This window comes from Boleophthalmus pectinirostris, unplaced genomic scaffold, assembly GCF_026225935.1.
Source record: "Boleophthalmus pectinirostris isolate CB_2022bp ecotype Guang Dong unplaced genomic scaffold, ASM2622593v1 HiC_scaffold_143, whole genome shotgun sequence".
Lineage (NCBI taxonomy): Eukaryota > Metazoa > Chordata > Actinopteri > Gobiiformes > Gobiidae > Boleophthalmus > Boleophthalmus pectinirostris.
In genome coordinates this window covers 10,428-26,268 of record NW_026571053.1, presented here as the reverse complement: position 1 = coordinate 26,268, position 15,841 = coordinate 10,428, and the positions used below count along the sequence as shown (strand labels likewise).

General features: G+C 38.5%; 2 protein-coding genes and 1 long non-coding RNA gene across 7 annotated transcripts in view; 1 reads left to right on the top strand and 2 right to left on the bottom strand.

Annotated features, from left to right (window-relative positions):
• LOC110158405 (muscleblind-like protein 1) overlaps positions 1-4,642 on the bottom strand; it is a 28,368-nt gene extending 23,726 nt beyond the window's left edge. Inside the window, exons 1-2 of one of the 4 annotated variants that reach the window (XM_055150645.1) lie at positions 385-533; positions 23-285 (exon numbers count right to left, since the gene is read on the bottom strand). The gene's annotated coding sequence lies outside the window, so the exon portion shown is untranslated. The other 3 variants (XM_055150647.1, XM_055150648.1, XM_055150651.1) reach the window with 3 other exon arrangements.
• Positions 4,643-6,019: 1,377 nt separating this feature from the next.
• Positions 6,020-10,636, bottom strand: LOC129408040 (uncharacterized). Of its 2 annotated transcripts, XR_008631796.1 has the most exons (6): positions 10,501-10,636; positions 10,121-10,182; positions 9,428-9,529; positions 8,926-9,025; positions 8,587-8,844; positions 6,020-6,201 (listed from the first exon to the last, which is right to left on the bottom strand). It is a non-coding gene; the product is annotated as an uncharacterized LOC129408040 (long non-coding RNA). The 2 variants fall into 2 exon arrangements; XR_008631795.1 differs by lacking the exon at positions 6,020-6,201 and having other exon boundaries at positions 7,443-8,844.
• On the top strand, positions 10,620-15,805 carry LOC110157365 (cullin-3-like). The gene is made up of 16 exons (XM_055150641.1): positions 10,620-10,895; positions 11,889-12,086; positions 12,175-12,288; positions 12,633-12,793; positions 12,898-13,012; positions 13,093-13,321; positions 13,440-13,585; positions 13,678-13,854; positions 13,939-14,109; positions 14,189-14,296; positions 14,368-14,492; positions 14,556-14,652; positions 14,759-14,893; positions 14,973-15,159; positions 15,278-15,423; positions 15,506-15,805. The coding sequence occupies exons 1-16, from the start codon at positions 10,836-10,838 to the stop codon at positions 15,635-15,637; spliced, it is 2,301 nt and encodes a 766-aa protein (XP_055006616.1). The 5' UTR covers positions 10,620-10,835; the 3' UTR covers positions 15,638-15,805.
• The last annotated feature ends 36 nt before the right edge of the window (positions 15,806-15,841 follow it).

The window sequence follows — 15,841 nt, the reverse complement described above, 5'->3', positions numbered from 1 at the left end:
GTTTCTCATCTAAATCTCTTACCTCTCACATTGCTTTCCGACTTGTGTGTGTGGTTGCTGCTGCGCTTCGGCTAGTCTGGAACTGTTTATGCGTATGTTCAGACAGGCCCCGACAGCAGACCCCCAGGCACCGGCTGGACCATTCTCAGGGCAGGAGGCGGGCAGGCGGGCACAGAGCGGAGCAAAGGCAAGGAGAAGAAGAGGGAAGCGAGTGGTGAGCGGTGGTGTCAGCAGCAGCGAATGAGTTGAGGGAGCTGTGCGGAGCCAAGCGGCGCGGACGGTCTGCTACAGAGGGAGAGAGAGAGAGAGGGAGTGAAGGAGGGTGAGGGAGGGATAAGTAGAGGAGGAGTGTTGCGCTATAGTGGATCCCCTCCCCTGCCTCACTGGTGCTGGGCTGCGCTGGGACTCAAGGCCGGGGGAATCGTCTGTCTGTGTGGCGCTGCTGCTGCCTGGGGAGGAGAAAGTGCTGCTCGCTCGCTCGGCTCTGCTCAGCGGCAGTAGCAACAGCTGTGGAGGAGAAGGAGGAGGAGGCGGGACTGCGCTGGCCCGGCATACAGATCCCGCAGTCCCTTCAACCCTCCCTCACTTCCTCTGCCTAATGTCTGGCCACGCCTCCCTGGTTCCCCCAACACCCGCCCACCCCCTAAAACAACACAAGGAAGTGCTGGCTCAGTTACAGCAGCAGCAGCGTTGCCCTCACCTATCCAGGCAGCAAGAAAGCAGAGGGAAAACTGAGAAAACACAGATGGAAGATAAAGGGCGGCAGGAAGAAGTAAATTAGAGGGAAAATAAACACACAGAAGGGATAAACATGTTGACAGGGAATCGGGATTCCAAATGTGGCACTCAAATATGAAAACAGTTGCGTGGCATCATGGTGGAGGTGATGGCAGCTGCTGTAATAACTTTCAGTTCCTTCATATGTAAATTAAAATATTGGATTCACTTCGTGTTTCTGTGTGAAGTTTCAAGAAAGTATAAAAATAATACATGGAAAGTATACCTAATAATAGTAAGTATAATGAATGTCAAAAAGTTTTTTTACAAAGTAAAATTATCCCCCCACCCACCACCAAAAGAAAAATATATTGCTAATGCTCTTAGCAACCACATAATCACTTGTAAGACGTAAGTTGCAGTCAACCTATCCAGTTCATCTGTTTAAATCTGCAAAACCCACAGAACCAAAAAAGTAGTAAACTGCAGGGAAAGAAGCCAAACCAAAGTAGGTTAAGTACTGCTAAAAATGAAACTAGACTAGTACTGCAGATCAGTGGTCTCTTAATCTCAATCTAACTATCCTCTTTCCTGTATGGTTCGCCTGTCATGACATGTAGCGATCAGGGGAAAAGCCAGAAACTGAAAGGAATTTGATTTGGACCTGATGCTGCACTATCTGGTAGCTATGGAGACACTGGCCTTGGCGTCGCCATGGATGCTTACAGATTGTAGTCAAGTGTGCTGGTGCCAACTTTTCTGCCTGATCCTGCATATTGTCTGTGACTCACTTCGTTTGATTTTGATTAAAGGGAACAACCACCCTTGATCACATTGCCAGTCTGAACCACTCGATTCTTAAAATACTTTTATTGACAAAGAAAGCAGTCTAAATGCCATGTAGAATGATTAACCTCTTGCCTAGTGGATCTATTATGAAATAGATTTGGCTTTAGAACTTCAGAACATTTTAATATATAAAATGGTCATGCTTCTGCAGCAAAGCTCCATTTAGTCTAAAGCCAGTGATAAGTCACATCTGATTTACACAGCGGCACTCTAATCCCAGGTGCTGGAGTGTGGAAGAATCACAGCTTTGGTCCTTTCAACCAAATACATTTTGGTGCAAAATAATGCATCCAAAATAAAGCACCAACATTTGTACCAAACATTAAAGCAGATACTTAGCCAGGTATGAATGCCGTTTGAAACCACAAAAGATATCACAAAAGACTATCCAATAAAACTCCAACCGCACTATGATCATTTGGGCATTTAACACAGACAACACCTCCAACTGTAAAATCGAATTGCAATGTAACATTCTGCCAGTTAAACGAGCCAGTAGGTGGATGTGTAGGATATTAGCAAAAACATTTAATTCTACTAGATTATCAGAAAAGTAAAAAAAAAAAAAAAGTCAATACAAGAGTAATGCAGAAATATCACTTTAAACCCTTAAAATGAAATATTAAAACACATTTTTCACTTTTTTTTTTTCAGCATTCATGGACACAGTATGATCAATAATTCAATAGTGTTCACATATATGGCTGTAAAATCTCTATGTAGTTATGTGAAACAGTTGTAAGTAGTAGAGTATTGGTGCCATTCTGGTAAGAATCACAACCCCCCAAGGTTCTTAGTTTCCTATGAAACTTTGAGATGGACATAAGGAATTTCCCTCATTCTCCTGCACCTCGTTTTGGCCATTATTTTTTGCTTGACAATCAATTTTCCTCAGTCAAGGCAAAGAATCATCTGTTTCAAACCAGTGTAGCTAATCCTTGCAGTTCTTCTATAGCTTGATGCCATTATTATTAAAAAAAACTGCACCAAGTCAGTTCTCCTTTTCTTCTCATTTCTACATCTGTAGCGTAATCGGCCTTGCATTTTAACTTCCTGCCTTACGTGTGCAACTCAGCGATAAGAGCAGCGCAGCTCGAGAACGATCAATGAGCTGTTCAAGCAGTTAAAGTATCGCAAGAACAAGCTCTATGCAGCATGGACCGAAAAGTGCATGCATGAGCTAATAATGTGTGAAGCAACTGAAAACAGGAAGAGAGAAGAGTGAGTGTACCACAAAACACAAAGGGGAATTCCACTTTATTTACACACATTCATTCAATGTGTAACTGACTATAACAGCAGTGAGCTTCAAATGCAGAATATATTTTATACAAACAACTTCAACAAAAGTTTAATGAAAACTTCCTTTTTTCATAAAACAAAAGGGGGAGGAAGTACTTGAAAAAATATCAAAAGTACTTAAGTAAAAGTGGTCACAGAAAATTGCTAATGTTGTAAATTCCATACACATTACTGTAGCCACAACATTACTGAAGTCTGAATTTGAACAGATTTTTGGAATGTATTTAACTAGCTGTAGGCTACGAGCTGTAGGTCTTTTGTGGTTTACTGGATTAATTGGTCGATAGTGTGTAAAAAGCCAGATTTAACTCATGATTCGGCTGAAGTCTTTATATACATAGATAGTTTCCTAATACCTTTATCTATAAATAATAGCTAGAAATAGCTGTTTTTGCATGAACTCCTATGCAGGTGTTTGGGTCAGATACAAAGAGATACGTAATACTTTTAAGAGCTTTTGCCACGCCCCCTTAGTAGACTAATCGATCAGCAGTCACTAAAATGACTTTAGTCAACCAATAATCAACTACAACCCTAAATTTAACTAATAGTAAAATTTATTTAACATTTTATCCTCATTTAACCCCTTACAACATTCTAGCACCCTCTTTTCCGCAATGTATACATGTATCCAAAATGAGATAACAATCTTCTACGTAAAGGTCATCAACATCTCCTAATTTTAACATAGAACATTTTACAATCTAAAAGAAAAGAGCTTGTGTCTAATTGTCAAATCTAAATTGTTTATGATCGTGCGTCCTTATTTTCTCTCCCTCCTCCCAAGTGAATGCAACTTTCCACCTCAAGCTTCCTATCATCTCAGCGCTGTGCTATTTCCCAGGCCTCTGTAAATGACACGGGCTGGCTGATCTGAACTCTCACTCCACCGAAGAAATGTCCCAGAGCCTCCCTGTGCCAAGCTCTGACGGCTCATCTATCACGAAGGCCGCAAATACACATTACACTCCCATTACAGATCATCACAGCAACAACTGCAACACAAGACAGTTCAGCAGAAAGCTCCACAGTGGGGTGCTTACATTCAATGTAAGCCACTTCACTCTTAAGTTTATTTTGGAGGCAGAATGAGACAGCAAACCAGTATTGTTGGGTTAGATACCTTTGTATCCGCAGGTCGTTGCTCATAAAAAAGCAATTGTAAAGGTTTTCAGAAGTTGATGCTGGCCAAAACCAAGGGCTCTATAATAAATGTAGTAAAACTGTGTTGTCTTTCTGATTGTTTGGTTTCTTTCTCATAACTTCTTTCCACTTAAGCGCAGTAAGGGAAAGCAGGTGCAATTGAATCTTGGATTGAAATACACTGAGAGGAAATAGCAACGTGCCTTGTCCCCATGTGACACCCTGGTCCGTTATGTGTATGTGTGCGCGCGTGAGTGCGTGTGTGTGTGTGTGCGGCAATAGACATTATTTAAAAGTATTTAAAAGTATTTAAAAGTAAACATTAAATGATTCTCAAGAGACATCTTTTAACTTCCAGCTAACCAAATGCAAACAGCAGGTTTTTTGTATTGTCATTTTAATTCTAATCGAGAAATAAACTTTTTAAATTAGTAATTCTAAAAAACATATCAAAGACAACTCAAGAAATGTTAAAGTAGGGTAAAGTTACAAACATTTTTAAAAGATATGTAAATTTCTACACTGCATGCTTACCTGTGTGGCTGTCTAGTGCTGACGAGTCACTGGGACAGACAAAGCCACTTCAACACAAGTTAGCAGCCGCAATGCATTATGGGACAGCTAACATCTTTATTTCTCTCTTCCGCTACTTCACTCACTCCCTCATAATAGCACCTTCTGCTTGGCAACGGCCATACCACAAACGCGGTCAGGTTTACAGCGAACCATCACTGCGCAACATCAAGTCACCATGACAACCACTTCTAATCTCATTTGCATCTCCTGCTTACATTATCTATCCATGCCTAATATGGTACATTCATGTTATTGCAGCTTGCACTTTATAACTTCCCGTTTTATTAACACAAAACACTGCTGTCTATAATGTTTATAATACTGGTAACAGACACCAGTTAATATTTGAAAAAGGCAAAAAGGAGGAAGTAAAGGTGACGACAGAGCAGTTTGCAGCCACGAAGATTAGCATTAAGTCAACTTAGTCGTTCAGGAAATGTGCTTAAAGGATGCTGTTAGGATTCACTAAACTGAAAAGGGGAACTGTGTTATCATAACCTTTGCATAGCCCAGTCGCAGAATTTCACTTACCTCCTCAGATCCCCGTGTGCATCTGGCCTCCTCCTCTTTCTCCCCAAAGGACAGTGTCGATCAAACCATCACAGGAATGTTGAAGCAGGCCCCTGGAGCCCACACAAGCAGCCGCACTCAGCAGCACTCAGCACCTGTCTCCCATTGCCAGTGTGGAGACAGAGATGATCTAGATCAAGATGGACAGCACTGCAAAAGCACAAGAGTACACAGGAGACCACAATACCATAGGTTGATTATGCAGTAATACACACGCCAATGGCCATACTGGTAAGATCATGCATTGTAACTGAGGGGGGTGGTATTGACACAATCTAATATCTCTACAGTTTTTTTGGATTCTCTCGATAAGGTAATAAAAATATTTTTAAAACATATACGTAAATATAACAAGCACTACAAAAAACATGAATAGACTGTAAAATGTTGACAAAAGTGTAGAAATATCACCTTATAACATCACAATGTTAAAGATGCACTATGTAACTTTCCTCGCAGAAGGTCTACCACCTGTTTGTCTGTCTCCATGGTGATGTTATTGTTTTGCACAGAATGAGATTGAATTTATTTATCTTTTTTATGAAGACAAGCAGGCGTTTACAAGTTGCAGATCAAATGTGGCCCAGGTTATGGTTTTCAAGACAATAAAACACCTGAAAGTGAACAAATGCAAGACAGAAGTGTAATAGCAAGGACAGCTTTATCAAGAAAAGCAGGTGGCAGACCCTCCACCAGAAAAGTTACACATATATATGTATGTGTGTATGTATGTGTATATATACCACTATTATTATATATTTATAATTTTATTCATTTAATAAATTTTATCTTTTTAATATCTTTTTAACATCACAAGCTGCATCCTCTCTGCTTCTCAGACCTTAGCTTACCCAATGTCTATAGTGGTTCAGAGGATGGATACACAGCTCCGGTGTTGCCAGGACTCTGGGGACAGTGAGTCAATGAAAAGCAGGCCTAATTTAGCTGCTCCTCCGCCATGAGCTGCCTGAAATCAGAGTGAGACTGCCTTCCCTTTTTAGGGCTCCCTGGACATTGCGGTCTGGAAGTGCCACTACTGCATTCCTGGATACGCCAAGAGAGAGGACAGGATTCACTGAACATAAACAACTTATCACTTTTGAGTGAATACCAAAATACAGTATAAAGAGAAGCAGGAAAAAAATTACTGTTCCATTTTATAAAATCTAGTGGCTTAAGTACCACATATCAATCCAGTCCAGTACAAGGCCTGTTACCAACTTTGCTCAATAATTTAAATAAATAAATAAGAAAGCTTACTTAAATAATATTGTCTGTAGTAGTAATGCAGTCAGTACTACTGTGTAGGAGCATATTTTACAGTGTTGAAAATATTGCATTTGAATTATGATACTATATTATAGGGTCCACCGCATTTGTAAAAACACTAATACTGCATACAGAGAGTACTTAGCAAAATAAGTTTAAATTGTCAATTTTCTCTATAAAAACTGATTTATGAGATTTATAGTCTCTTGCTTGATGTCACAACAGCTTGAAACCAAATACCAGTAATTAGGTGTGAAGATGAGCCTAATCATAGAAGCTATACTTAAACTATCTAGTCAGCCGGGTCCTGACTCTGTGTCATGTAATCTTTAATAGGCTCCCATGCTGCAGTGAAATGCGATTCTGCAAACCTAGGAGTATTTTTTGTCCAGCATGATCAGGCTGATGTTCATGTGACACAGACAAACACAAAGTAAACAACAAACAGTACGTCACTAATTCAAAGTATTTTACAGGAAAGGTGGTCCCGCTCTTGCAGAAAGACCTCATATATTCTACCAATGAGAAGCAAGATGTTGCTATTAAATTGTATTATTATACATTTTATTATCTATGACGAAATGCTCTTATTTTCAGCACTCATCTCCTGCAGGCATCACACAAAACAGATGCCATTTACTGCTTTTATCTAAAATAACCACAGAAAAAGCCAATTCAAACACAATCACATCAGTTCATTTAGGGTCACTGTCCAACCACAATGCACATAAAAAATGTGAGGAATTTTGTAGAATAATCCAGTCCGTACCCAACAACAACTTAAATCGTGAGGAATCAAGGATAAAAGATATTTTGCAATCAAATAAACTATTTCAAGATTCAAATATATTTATAGAACAGTGAAATCAGTGGGCAGCACAAGTACAGCAAAGTAGTACAATATGTGCCATCATATACAATCATACATATTCTTTATAATTGTAGTCCTTGGAGTAACCTAGCAACCAGCAAACTCAAATGGCATCTATTGTGACTCTAAAACTAGCTAAGTGTCCACAAGACATAATTATATCTCTTCTCAACCAATCACGTAAGGATCTGAGCCATAAATAACAGCCTGCTCCCCTACAGAGTACCAGTTTGTGCGGAAAAGTCAACAAATAGTTTCTCCAGAAGCTAGAGCTAACTGCTGCCATGGTCTTACTTGGAAAGGGAGATCTACAGGGAAAGAGGCACTGGCCTATAGGATGACAAAACAGAAGAGAGGAAAAGAAAAACAAATGTAGCCTATCATTAGTGAGTCATTATGGAGGTTGGTGGATGGGAATGTGGCTATAAGCTATATCATTAAACACTGTGCCAAATGGCTGGAAAACTGGTCTCCATTTAAACACTGGCAGACTGGGGAGTAAAGGCACAAACTACTGGAAACATTGTTAAATTTATAAAAGTTAATATACAAATATAAATACATTAATAGTAATTTTCATACCTTACAATGGTGGAAAAATAGCTTACCATCTTGAAAAATCATCTACAATGTATTATTTTATTTTTTAAAATGACAAAATGTAGAAAATAAACATACTGATTTATTATTATAAGATATTTTTAAAAATAATGTGTGACGAGTGCTTGTTAAACCATACAGCTGCTTTCTGCAAAACCGTTTAGTCACCAAGGTCTTATATATAGATTTTATTACCAATATTGAATTCGGATCCAAGATATTTTCGGAGAGATTTATGATGTCATTGCTGAACAACTACACTCTCTATAATATCATGTTATACAACACAGCTGGATATTAGTCAGTTTGTCTAGTCCTAGGATGAACAGTGAGTTAAGGAGTCCAAAATCAGTGCAAGAGTGAAATATAATTAACAATCTTTAAAAGGAGAAGTAAATAATAATAAACATGCATGTAATAAACACGTATGCAATTTCCCTGTAGCATCGAACAAGTATCTCTAATTTACTGTCTGTCATATGGCTTCACTGTTTCTTGTATTGCTATTAAGTATATAACATATGCCTTTTTATGTTGTGCCATAACAGTGCATTACTTGAAATAAAAGATTGTATTAATTGCATCGTTAACTGAACCAAGTAAACACAGGATACAAAATTGAGAAGAGAAATGACACATGAAGGTCAAAAGTGTTCCTATAGAGGAGTCTAGACTGTGTGTGATGTTACCAGAGGAACAGCATGGCCCTCCTTACAGCTCCCAGAACGTTATCTTCTAGCCTCCCTATTGGGATTCTGGTAGCCTACATTCTCCTCCTCAAGGTCGACAGCAGTACCAAATTAAATTACTTGTCCTGTTTTGTGGCGTTGGCGTCAGGTCAACAACAACTTGGCTAAAATGATGAGTGCAGCATTCTGAAGGGAGGTGCTTTTGTCCTGACCCTCTGTAGTGTCATGTTTGCAAGGCGAGTAGCCACCACAAAAAAGCTGAAATCAGACACACTGTATTAAATTCTGCATATGTAATCAACTGCAAAAAAACAAATATATTTATAAAAATTCAATTACCTCTGCAGCACTTCATAGGAGTACTCTCTGGGCTAACCCCTGTGCTGTGAGACTAAGAGAATAAGTAAAATACACCTCCTGCTGGTCATATAGGGTAAAACTGAAAAGAGATGTGAAATACACTTGAGCACAGCTACAGGTTTATATGCCAAAAGAGGTTTAGGTTTACATTTGTTAGTATATTGTAATTGTAAAGGATTTATGTATTGGACAATAATAACACAATACGTCATTACACACAATTAAAATAATTAGACAACCATTTAAAAAATAGCCTGAAACATGCACTTTTTGGACACAATACAGTGCCCTGTATCTTCATTTAGCTCTGAAAGGCTGTAATGACTGTTGCAAACTTGCTAATATAAATACTGTTATAGAAATAATAATGTTTCTTTAGTAACTGTTCATATACAGAAGAGGGCAGCAGAAGCAACTTTAGAGCAACAAACCTGTTGATCATGTACTCATTGTTCATGAGAAAGTCAAAAGTGGAACATACCTTAAAGATATTAGTCGAAAATCATTTGCACGGAGTGTAGAACTGAACTCTACAGGGGGCCGGCATTACCATGAGGGCTCCACTCCCAAATGCCTTTTGTTCCTTTAGGTTGACAGACGAAATGAATATTTAAAAGGAAGAAGAATATCTGAGGCCATCAGATCGCAATGATGGAAAAATACCCTGAACCTCTGGACAGAAATACCACTTTTAGTCACATTTTCAAATTAAAAAGTCTTTCTAATTTAAGTTCTAATTTATAGAGGAAAGTTTGAATTTTAATCTTCATATACAACTATATACTTATATACTTAATATACTATATACTTATATATTTAATATACTTTTGCACAGAGAGCTTTGTATAGTTGATGTCATAAGTCATAAGTCTTAATTAGAAGATATGGGCCGGTAAAGTAAATTATGTGTGTAATCGGTAAGATGGATAGTGAACAAAGAGATATCCAGGAGATTGACACAATGAAGTCTGAAATCAGAAAACTACAGTTGGAAAATCTGGGCCTGAGGAAAAGAGCTGGGAAACATCTCAGAAAGAATGTATCGGCCTCCTTTGTGGCAACAAAATGTAAAGGTAAATTTAAGGCTATACCTTCTAAGTTTGAAATGATATGGCGAAGCCTTTGTAGTAATGTATTACTGCATTAATAGAGTGCCTTTTTGCTTCTTCCTTACATTGCAGGGAATGTGGCGATGACAATAAGATGATACCTGATCTTCCGATCATTGGCCTGCACCTGGACAAGGGAATACAGAAAGTGAATTTACTGGAGCACAGTTTAATAAACTAATAATAATACATTCTACTGGTATATCTCATTATAAACTTTATCTGAAAGTTTAAACTATATTGTAAAATAAACACGTGGGGTCACGCGCCATTTGTGCAACTCTAGCACAGAAAACATCAACGTTCGCTAAACATATAATTACGCCAATTAAAGGTTTAACCTGTTTTGCTGTTTTTTACTGTTTCGGTGCCTTGATTTTTTATCACATCTTGTAAAAAAAATATGACTATGACTCAGAGGTTTGGCATATGACTCCCTTCTTACCGTTGTGTTTGTAGCATACAGTCTGTGGTCTGTACCTGTGGCATGCACCTGTCCGTGGGCTTGTGGCTGTCGCGAGATCAGAGCCTAGCGCAGAGGAACCATGAACCATGAACCATGCCCATCCGCCATCACCGCCGCTCACTAGCTAGCATAAGCAGACTAGCCACAAACCAGAAAGCTCAAATCGAGTGACAACAACAACACTGCGGACCGACCTAATTGCCACAGGGCAGGTTGTCGAGTGTCTTGCCCTAGTCCTGGCGTGAATAACACACTAGAAAACGCTTTTAATGTAGTCTTCAAGCTAATTTGGAAGCTTTACTTATAAACTAATCATGTCCAACCTAAAAGGCGGCACCAAAAAGGACACCAAGATGAGGATACGAGCGTTTCCCGTGAGTATTTATTGTATCTGTACAGAGTTAAAGATCATATTTTTGAAATTGTTAGTGGAATTTTATATTGAATGCTAGCAAGTGCCCCAGCTAGCCTCTCCAACGAGAAAAAAACAAGAGTTAAGTTGCTTTCCAAGCTATTTTTTTAAACATATGCGGATTCTGCCACACTTCAGCTTCACCAAATGAAAATGGCACTGTTCTTTGTCATCTAGTTTACAGATGTTTAGTTATTTTTTTCAAACACGGTCGTGGATAGGATAGTGGATGAAGCTTGGTTAACATTAGCAGGCCCGAAAGGCTAGCTTACTTGACAAGATAAGTTGCTCCCACCACTGCTCTATGGCAACGCAAATGTTTCTTTGTTTTTTGCATTAGCTGATATGTGTATCACCGCAAATAAGTCAATGTACTCTACATTATACTGTGATGTATAGACCCACAGAGACTGTTGTTTGTCATTGTAGTTGTTGGTGTAGCAGCAGCAGCTGTCAACTTGCTATAAATGTACGTGTGTACGTGTGTGTGTGTGCGTGTGTGTGCGTGTGTGCGTGTGTGCGTGTGTGTGCGCGCGTGTGTGCGTGTGTGTGTGTGTGTGTATAGATGGAGAGATAGATATAGCTCTGAATAGTATAAAACGGTGAAAAAGTGTATGCAATAAGAGTATAATTGACCACTCTGAATGATTGTACTAATCTTCCAGTCTTGTTACATAATGTAAACTGTTGTTACAAAAGACTTATTTCATTACGTTTCAAATCCCACTCTCAGCACTCTTGATATGTTGTGATGATGGATGGGCAAGCAAGAATTTGTTGCCTAGTCACTAAAAACAATCAGTGTTTTTTTTTTTAAACCTCCATCTAGCAATGCGACATCACCTAAATACTGAATGACACCAGTTAAGTTTTTTCAGTTAGCAGGGTATTATTGCATGATTGTGTGTATTTGCCAATCCAGCCAGCTAATACTTTAAAACTTTCTATTTCATAGATGACCATGGATGAGAAGTATGTGAACAATATATGGGATCTTCTCAAAAATGCCATCCAAGAGATCCAGCGTAAGAACAACAGTGGGCTGAGTTTTGAGGAGCTGTACAGGAATGCCTATACCATGGTTCTCCACAAACATGGGGAAAAGCTCTACACTGGTCTACGGGAGGTTGTAACAGAGCATCTCATCACCAAAGTAAGTAGACTTTAATAATATTAGTATTGGTTATAATAAGGATATTTTAATTTGGAATTAACCATGTATTTATCTGTGTAATTTTTAGGTTAGGGAGGATGTTCTTAATTCTTTAAATAATAATTTTCTGCAAACATTGAACCAAGCTTGGAATGACCATCAGACTGCAATGGTTATGATCAGAGACATTTTGATGTACATGGTAGGTAACGAGCAGTAAATATTTTACGACAAACAAATTATATATTGTTTTGCTGGCAGAAAAGTTTAAAGTCTCTTAAAATGGATTGGTGTTACTGTTCAAATATTTGTGTAAAATCTTTTTAGCATTAGTAGTTGTAGTCATTGCTCAAAAGCATCTTACTTGAACTGTGTCATGTATAACAAAGAACCTTTGTGCTTGTATTTCTTTCTTGTTTGACCAAGAATCACCAAAATAACCTAGATATTTGGACCTGGATATTGTGTCAAACATTTTATATCGATGCCTTCAGGAATATTACTACTAACTTTTATTGTCTTTCTTGTTTTTCTTTTTAAATTCAGGACCGTGTTTATGTTCAACAAAATAATGTGGAGAATGTGTACAATCTGGGCCTGATCATATTCAGAGATCAGGTTGTGCGCTATGGCTGCATTCGAGACCATCTTCAACAGACTTTATTGGACATGATTGCACGTGAGAGAAAGGGAGAAGTTGTTGACAGGTAGTCCATTCTAACCTTGTTCTAGTATTGTTCTGACTTAATACATAATAATATACATGCTGTACATAAAGGTGAGTTAAATAAATATTTGTGTTACATTGTAGGGGTGCCATTAGGAATGCTTGTCAGATGTTGATGATCCTTGGCTTGGATGGAAGAACGGTATATGAGGAGGACTTTGAAGGCCCATTCTTAGATATGTCTGCAGAGTTCTTTCAGGTGAAACCCCAGAACTCACTCCATTTTCCCTCTGCTTTTCTAAAATATGAAAACTAAAATATTAAAATGTGTACAACTAGATGGAGAGCCAAAAGTTCTTGGCTGAAAACAGTGCCAGTGTGTACATAAAGAAAGTTGAGGCCAGAATAAATGAGGAGATTGAGCGGGTTATGCATTGCTTGGACAAGTCCACAGAGGAGCCCATTGTCAAAGTGGTTGAACGAGAGCTCATTTCAAAACACATGAAAACCATTGTGGAAATGGAAAACTCTGGGCTTGTACATATGCTCAAAAATGGGAAGACGGAAGGTAAATAAAGCATTTGGAATGAAAATAATTACAAATTTTAACTTATCAAACGAATGTGATTATGCAATTATTTTTCACTTAATTTGGCAATGTTTTGTTTTGTTTTCTTTTGTTTTAGACTTGGCGTGCATGTACAAGTTATTCAGCCGTGTGCCAAATGGTCTGAAAACAATGTGTGAGTGTATGAGTGCATACTTAAGAGAACAAGGCAAAGCACTTGTGTCAGAAGAAGGAGAAAGCAAGAACCCTGTGGACTATATCCAGGTAGACAACAATACTTCTTTGAGCAGAATTGCACATTATTTTTTGCAGCAACTTAGCTGTAAATGTTTAAAAATATGTTTTATGTCTAACAGGGTTTGTTAGATCTGAAGACAAGGTTTGACCGCTTTCTTCTCGAGTCCTTCAACAACGATAGACTCTTCAAACAAACAATTGCTGGAGATTTTGAGTATTTCCTCAACCTCAACTCTCGCTCACCAGAGTATTTATCACTTTTTATTGATGACAAGCTCAAGAAGGGAGTCAAAGGGGTATGTTACCATCTAATAAATTACAAATGTGATTGTTTTGTATAAAAATTTGCAACTAATGAAATGTGGTTCATTCTCGGGTAGCTGACAGAACAGGAGGTGGAGTCAATTCTTGACAAAGCCATGGTGTTGTTTAGGTTCATGCAAGAAAAAGATGTGTTTGAAAGGTACTACAAGCAGCATCTTGGCCGGAGGCTTTTGAGCAACAAGAGTGTGTCAGATGACTCTGAAAAAAATATGATTTCTAAGCTCAAGGTAAAAGCTTTAGACTACATATGTACTCTAAATTACATTTTTCCCCACACTTGAACAAATTTTGCTTGCTGTCTTACAGACAGAATGTGGCTGTCAGTTCACCTCAAAACTGGAAGGAATGTTCCGAGACATGAGCATCTCAAACACTACAATGGATGAATTCAGGCAGCACATTCAGACTACATCAGTAAGATGAAGGACCAGACTAAAACTAATCAATCAACATTTATGTAAATGATATGTATTAACATTTTTCAGGCATCTCTGAGTGGAGTGGACCTTATAGTAAGAGTTCTCACAACTGGCTATTGGCCCACTCAGTCAGCAACTCCTAAATGCAACATCCCCCCTGCTCCCAGACATGCCTTTGAAGTCTTCAGAAGGTGAGGCTTTGATTTTATCTAATCTATAAGTGAAATAGAGGCTTGATGCATTCTGTTTTATAGGTTTTACCTCGCTAAGCACAGTGGTCGACAGCTCACATTGCAGCACCACATGGGTGGCGCAGACCTAAATGCAACATTTTATGGTGTAGTTAAAAAGGTAGGCACAGCTCTACTTTATTTTCAGAAAAATTAGAAATGGATTTGTTTTTATATTTTATATTGATTTAGACAAGCCTTAATTGTGCTTTTCAAACCCTGCACAGGAGGATGGTTCTGAGCTGGGTGTTGGTGGTGCTCAGGTCACAGGCTCCAACACCCGCAAGCACATACTGCAAGTCTCCACCTTCCAGATGACGATCCTTATGCTTTTTAATAACAGAGAAAAGTGCACATTTGAGGTGAGTGCAGAGTCTTCAAGCTAATACAAACTTCTACATAAAATGTACTTACACTATCTTACTTTTTGATTGTTAACAGGAAATCCAACAGGAGACTGATATCCCAGAGCGAGAGTTGGTGCGAGCGTTACAATCTTTAGCCTGTGGAAAGCCCACGCAAAGAATCCTCACCAAGGAGCCCAAGTCCAAGGAGATTGAAAATGGCCATGTGTTTACAGTTAATGATCAGTTTACTTCTAAGCTGCACAGAGTCAAAATTCAAACAGGTCTGTATTCAAATATAATTCAACATTTCAAGACAGTGCAATATAATTAGATATGTTTTAAAGTGAGTGGAAATTGCACATACATTTTTATGTTTTACTTTTTTTTTTTTTGCTTAAGTTGCTGCTAAACAAGGGGAATCTGATCCTGAACGGAAAGAAACTCGACAAAAAGTGGATGATGACAGAAAACATGAAATTGAAGCTGCCATAGTCCGAATTATGAAGTCACGGAAGAAGATGCAGCATAATGTCTTGGTTGCAGAGGTAGAAATTTATTTTATAGTTATTTTAATTTTAGTTTAGTTGATTTCTTGTTTAACAGCTTTGTGTGTGGTTGTGTTAACAGGTGACTCAGCAGCTCCGGGCCCGTTTCCTCCCCAGTCCCGTGGTTATAAAAAAGCGTATTGAAGGACTAATAGAAAGAGAATACTTGGCAAGAACACCAGAGGATCGTAAAGTATACACCTACGTTGCATAGAGACACTTCTACTGATAAAAGGAGATATGAGACTGGAAATGGAATTTGTTTTATTTGGACTGCTGTTTTCCATCAACTGGAAGATTACTTTTGAAGACAAATGCTGACGACAACTTTTAAACACCGCAAAGACACTTGAATGGGGAATAAACTGCACACAAAAATCTCCCAATGATTTTTAATTAGGTCTTCCCTGTGAATTTC

Bases quoted from the DNA above. Each gene is read 5' to 3' on its own strand.
- LOC110157365 (XM_055150641.1), top strand. From the start codon at position 10,836: ATGTCCAACCTAAAAGGCGGCACCAAAAAGGACACCAAGATGAGGATA. The intron at 10,896-11,888 runs GTGAGTATTTAT...TCTATTTCATAG, and splicing joins TGAGGATACGAGCGTTTCCC to ATGACCATGGATGAGAAGTA. The intron at 13,586-13,677 runs GTAGACAACAAT...TATGTCTAACAG, and splicing joins ACCCTGTGGACTATATCCAG to GGTTTGTTAGATCTGAAGAC.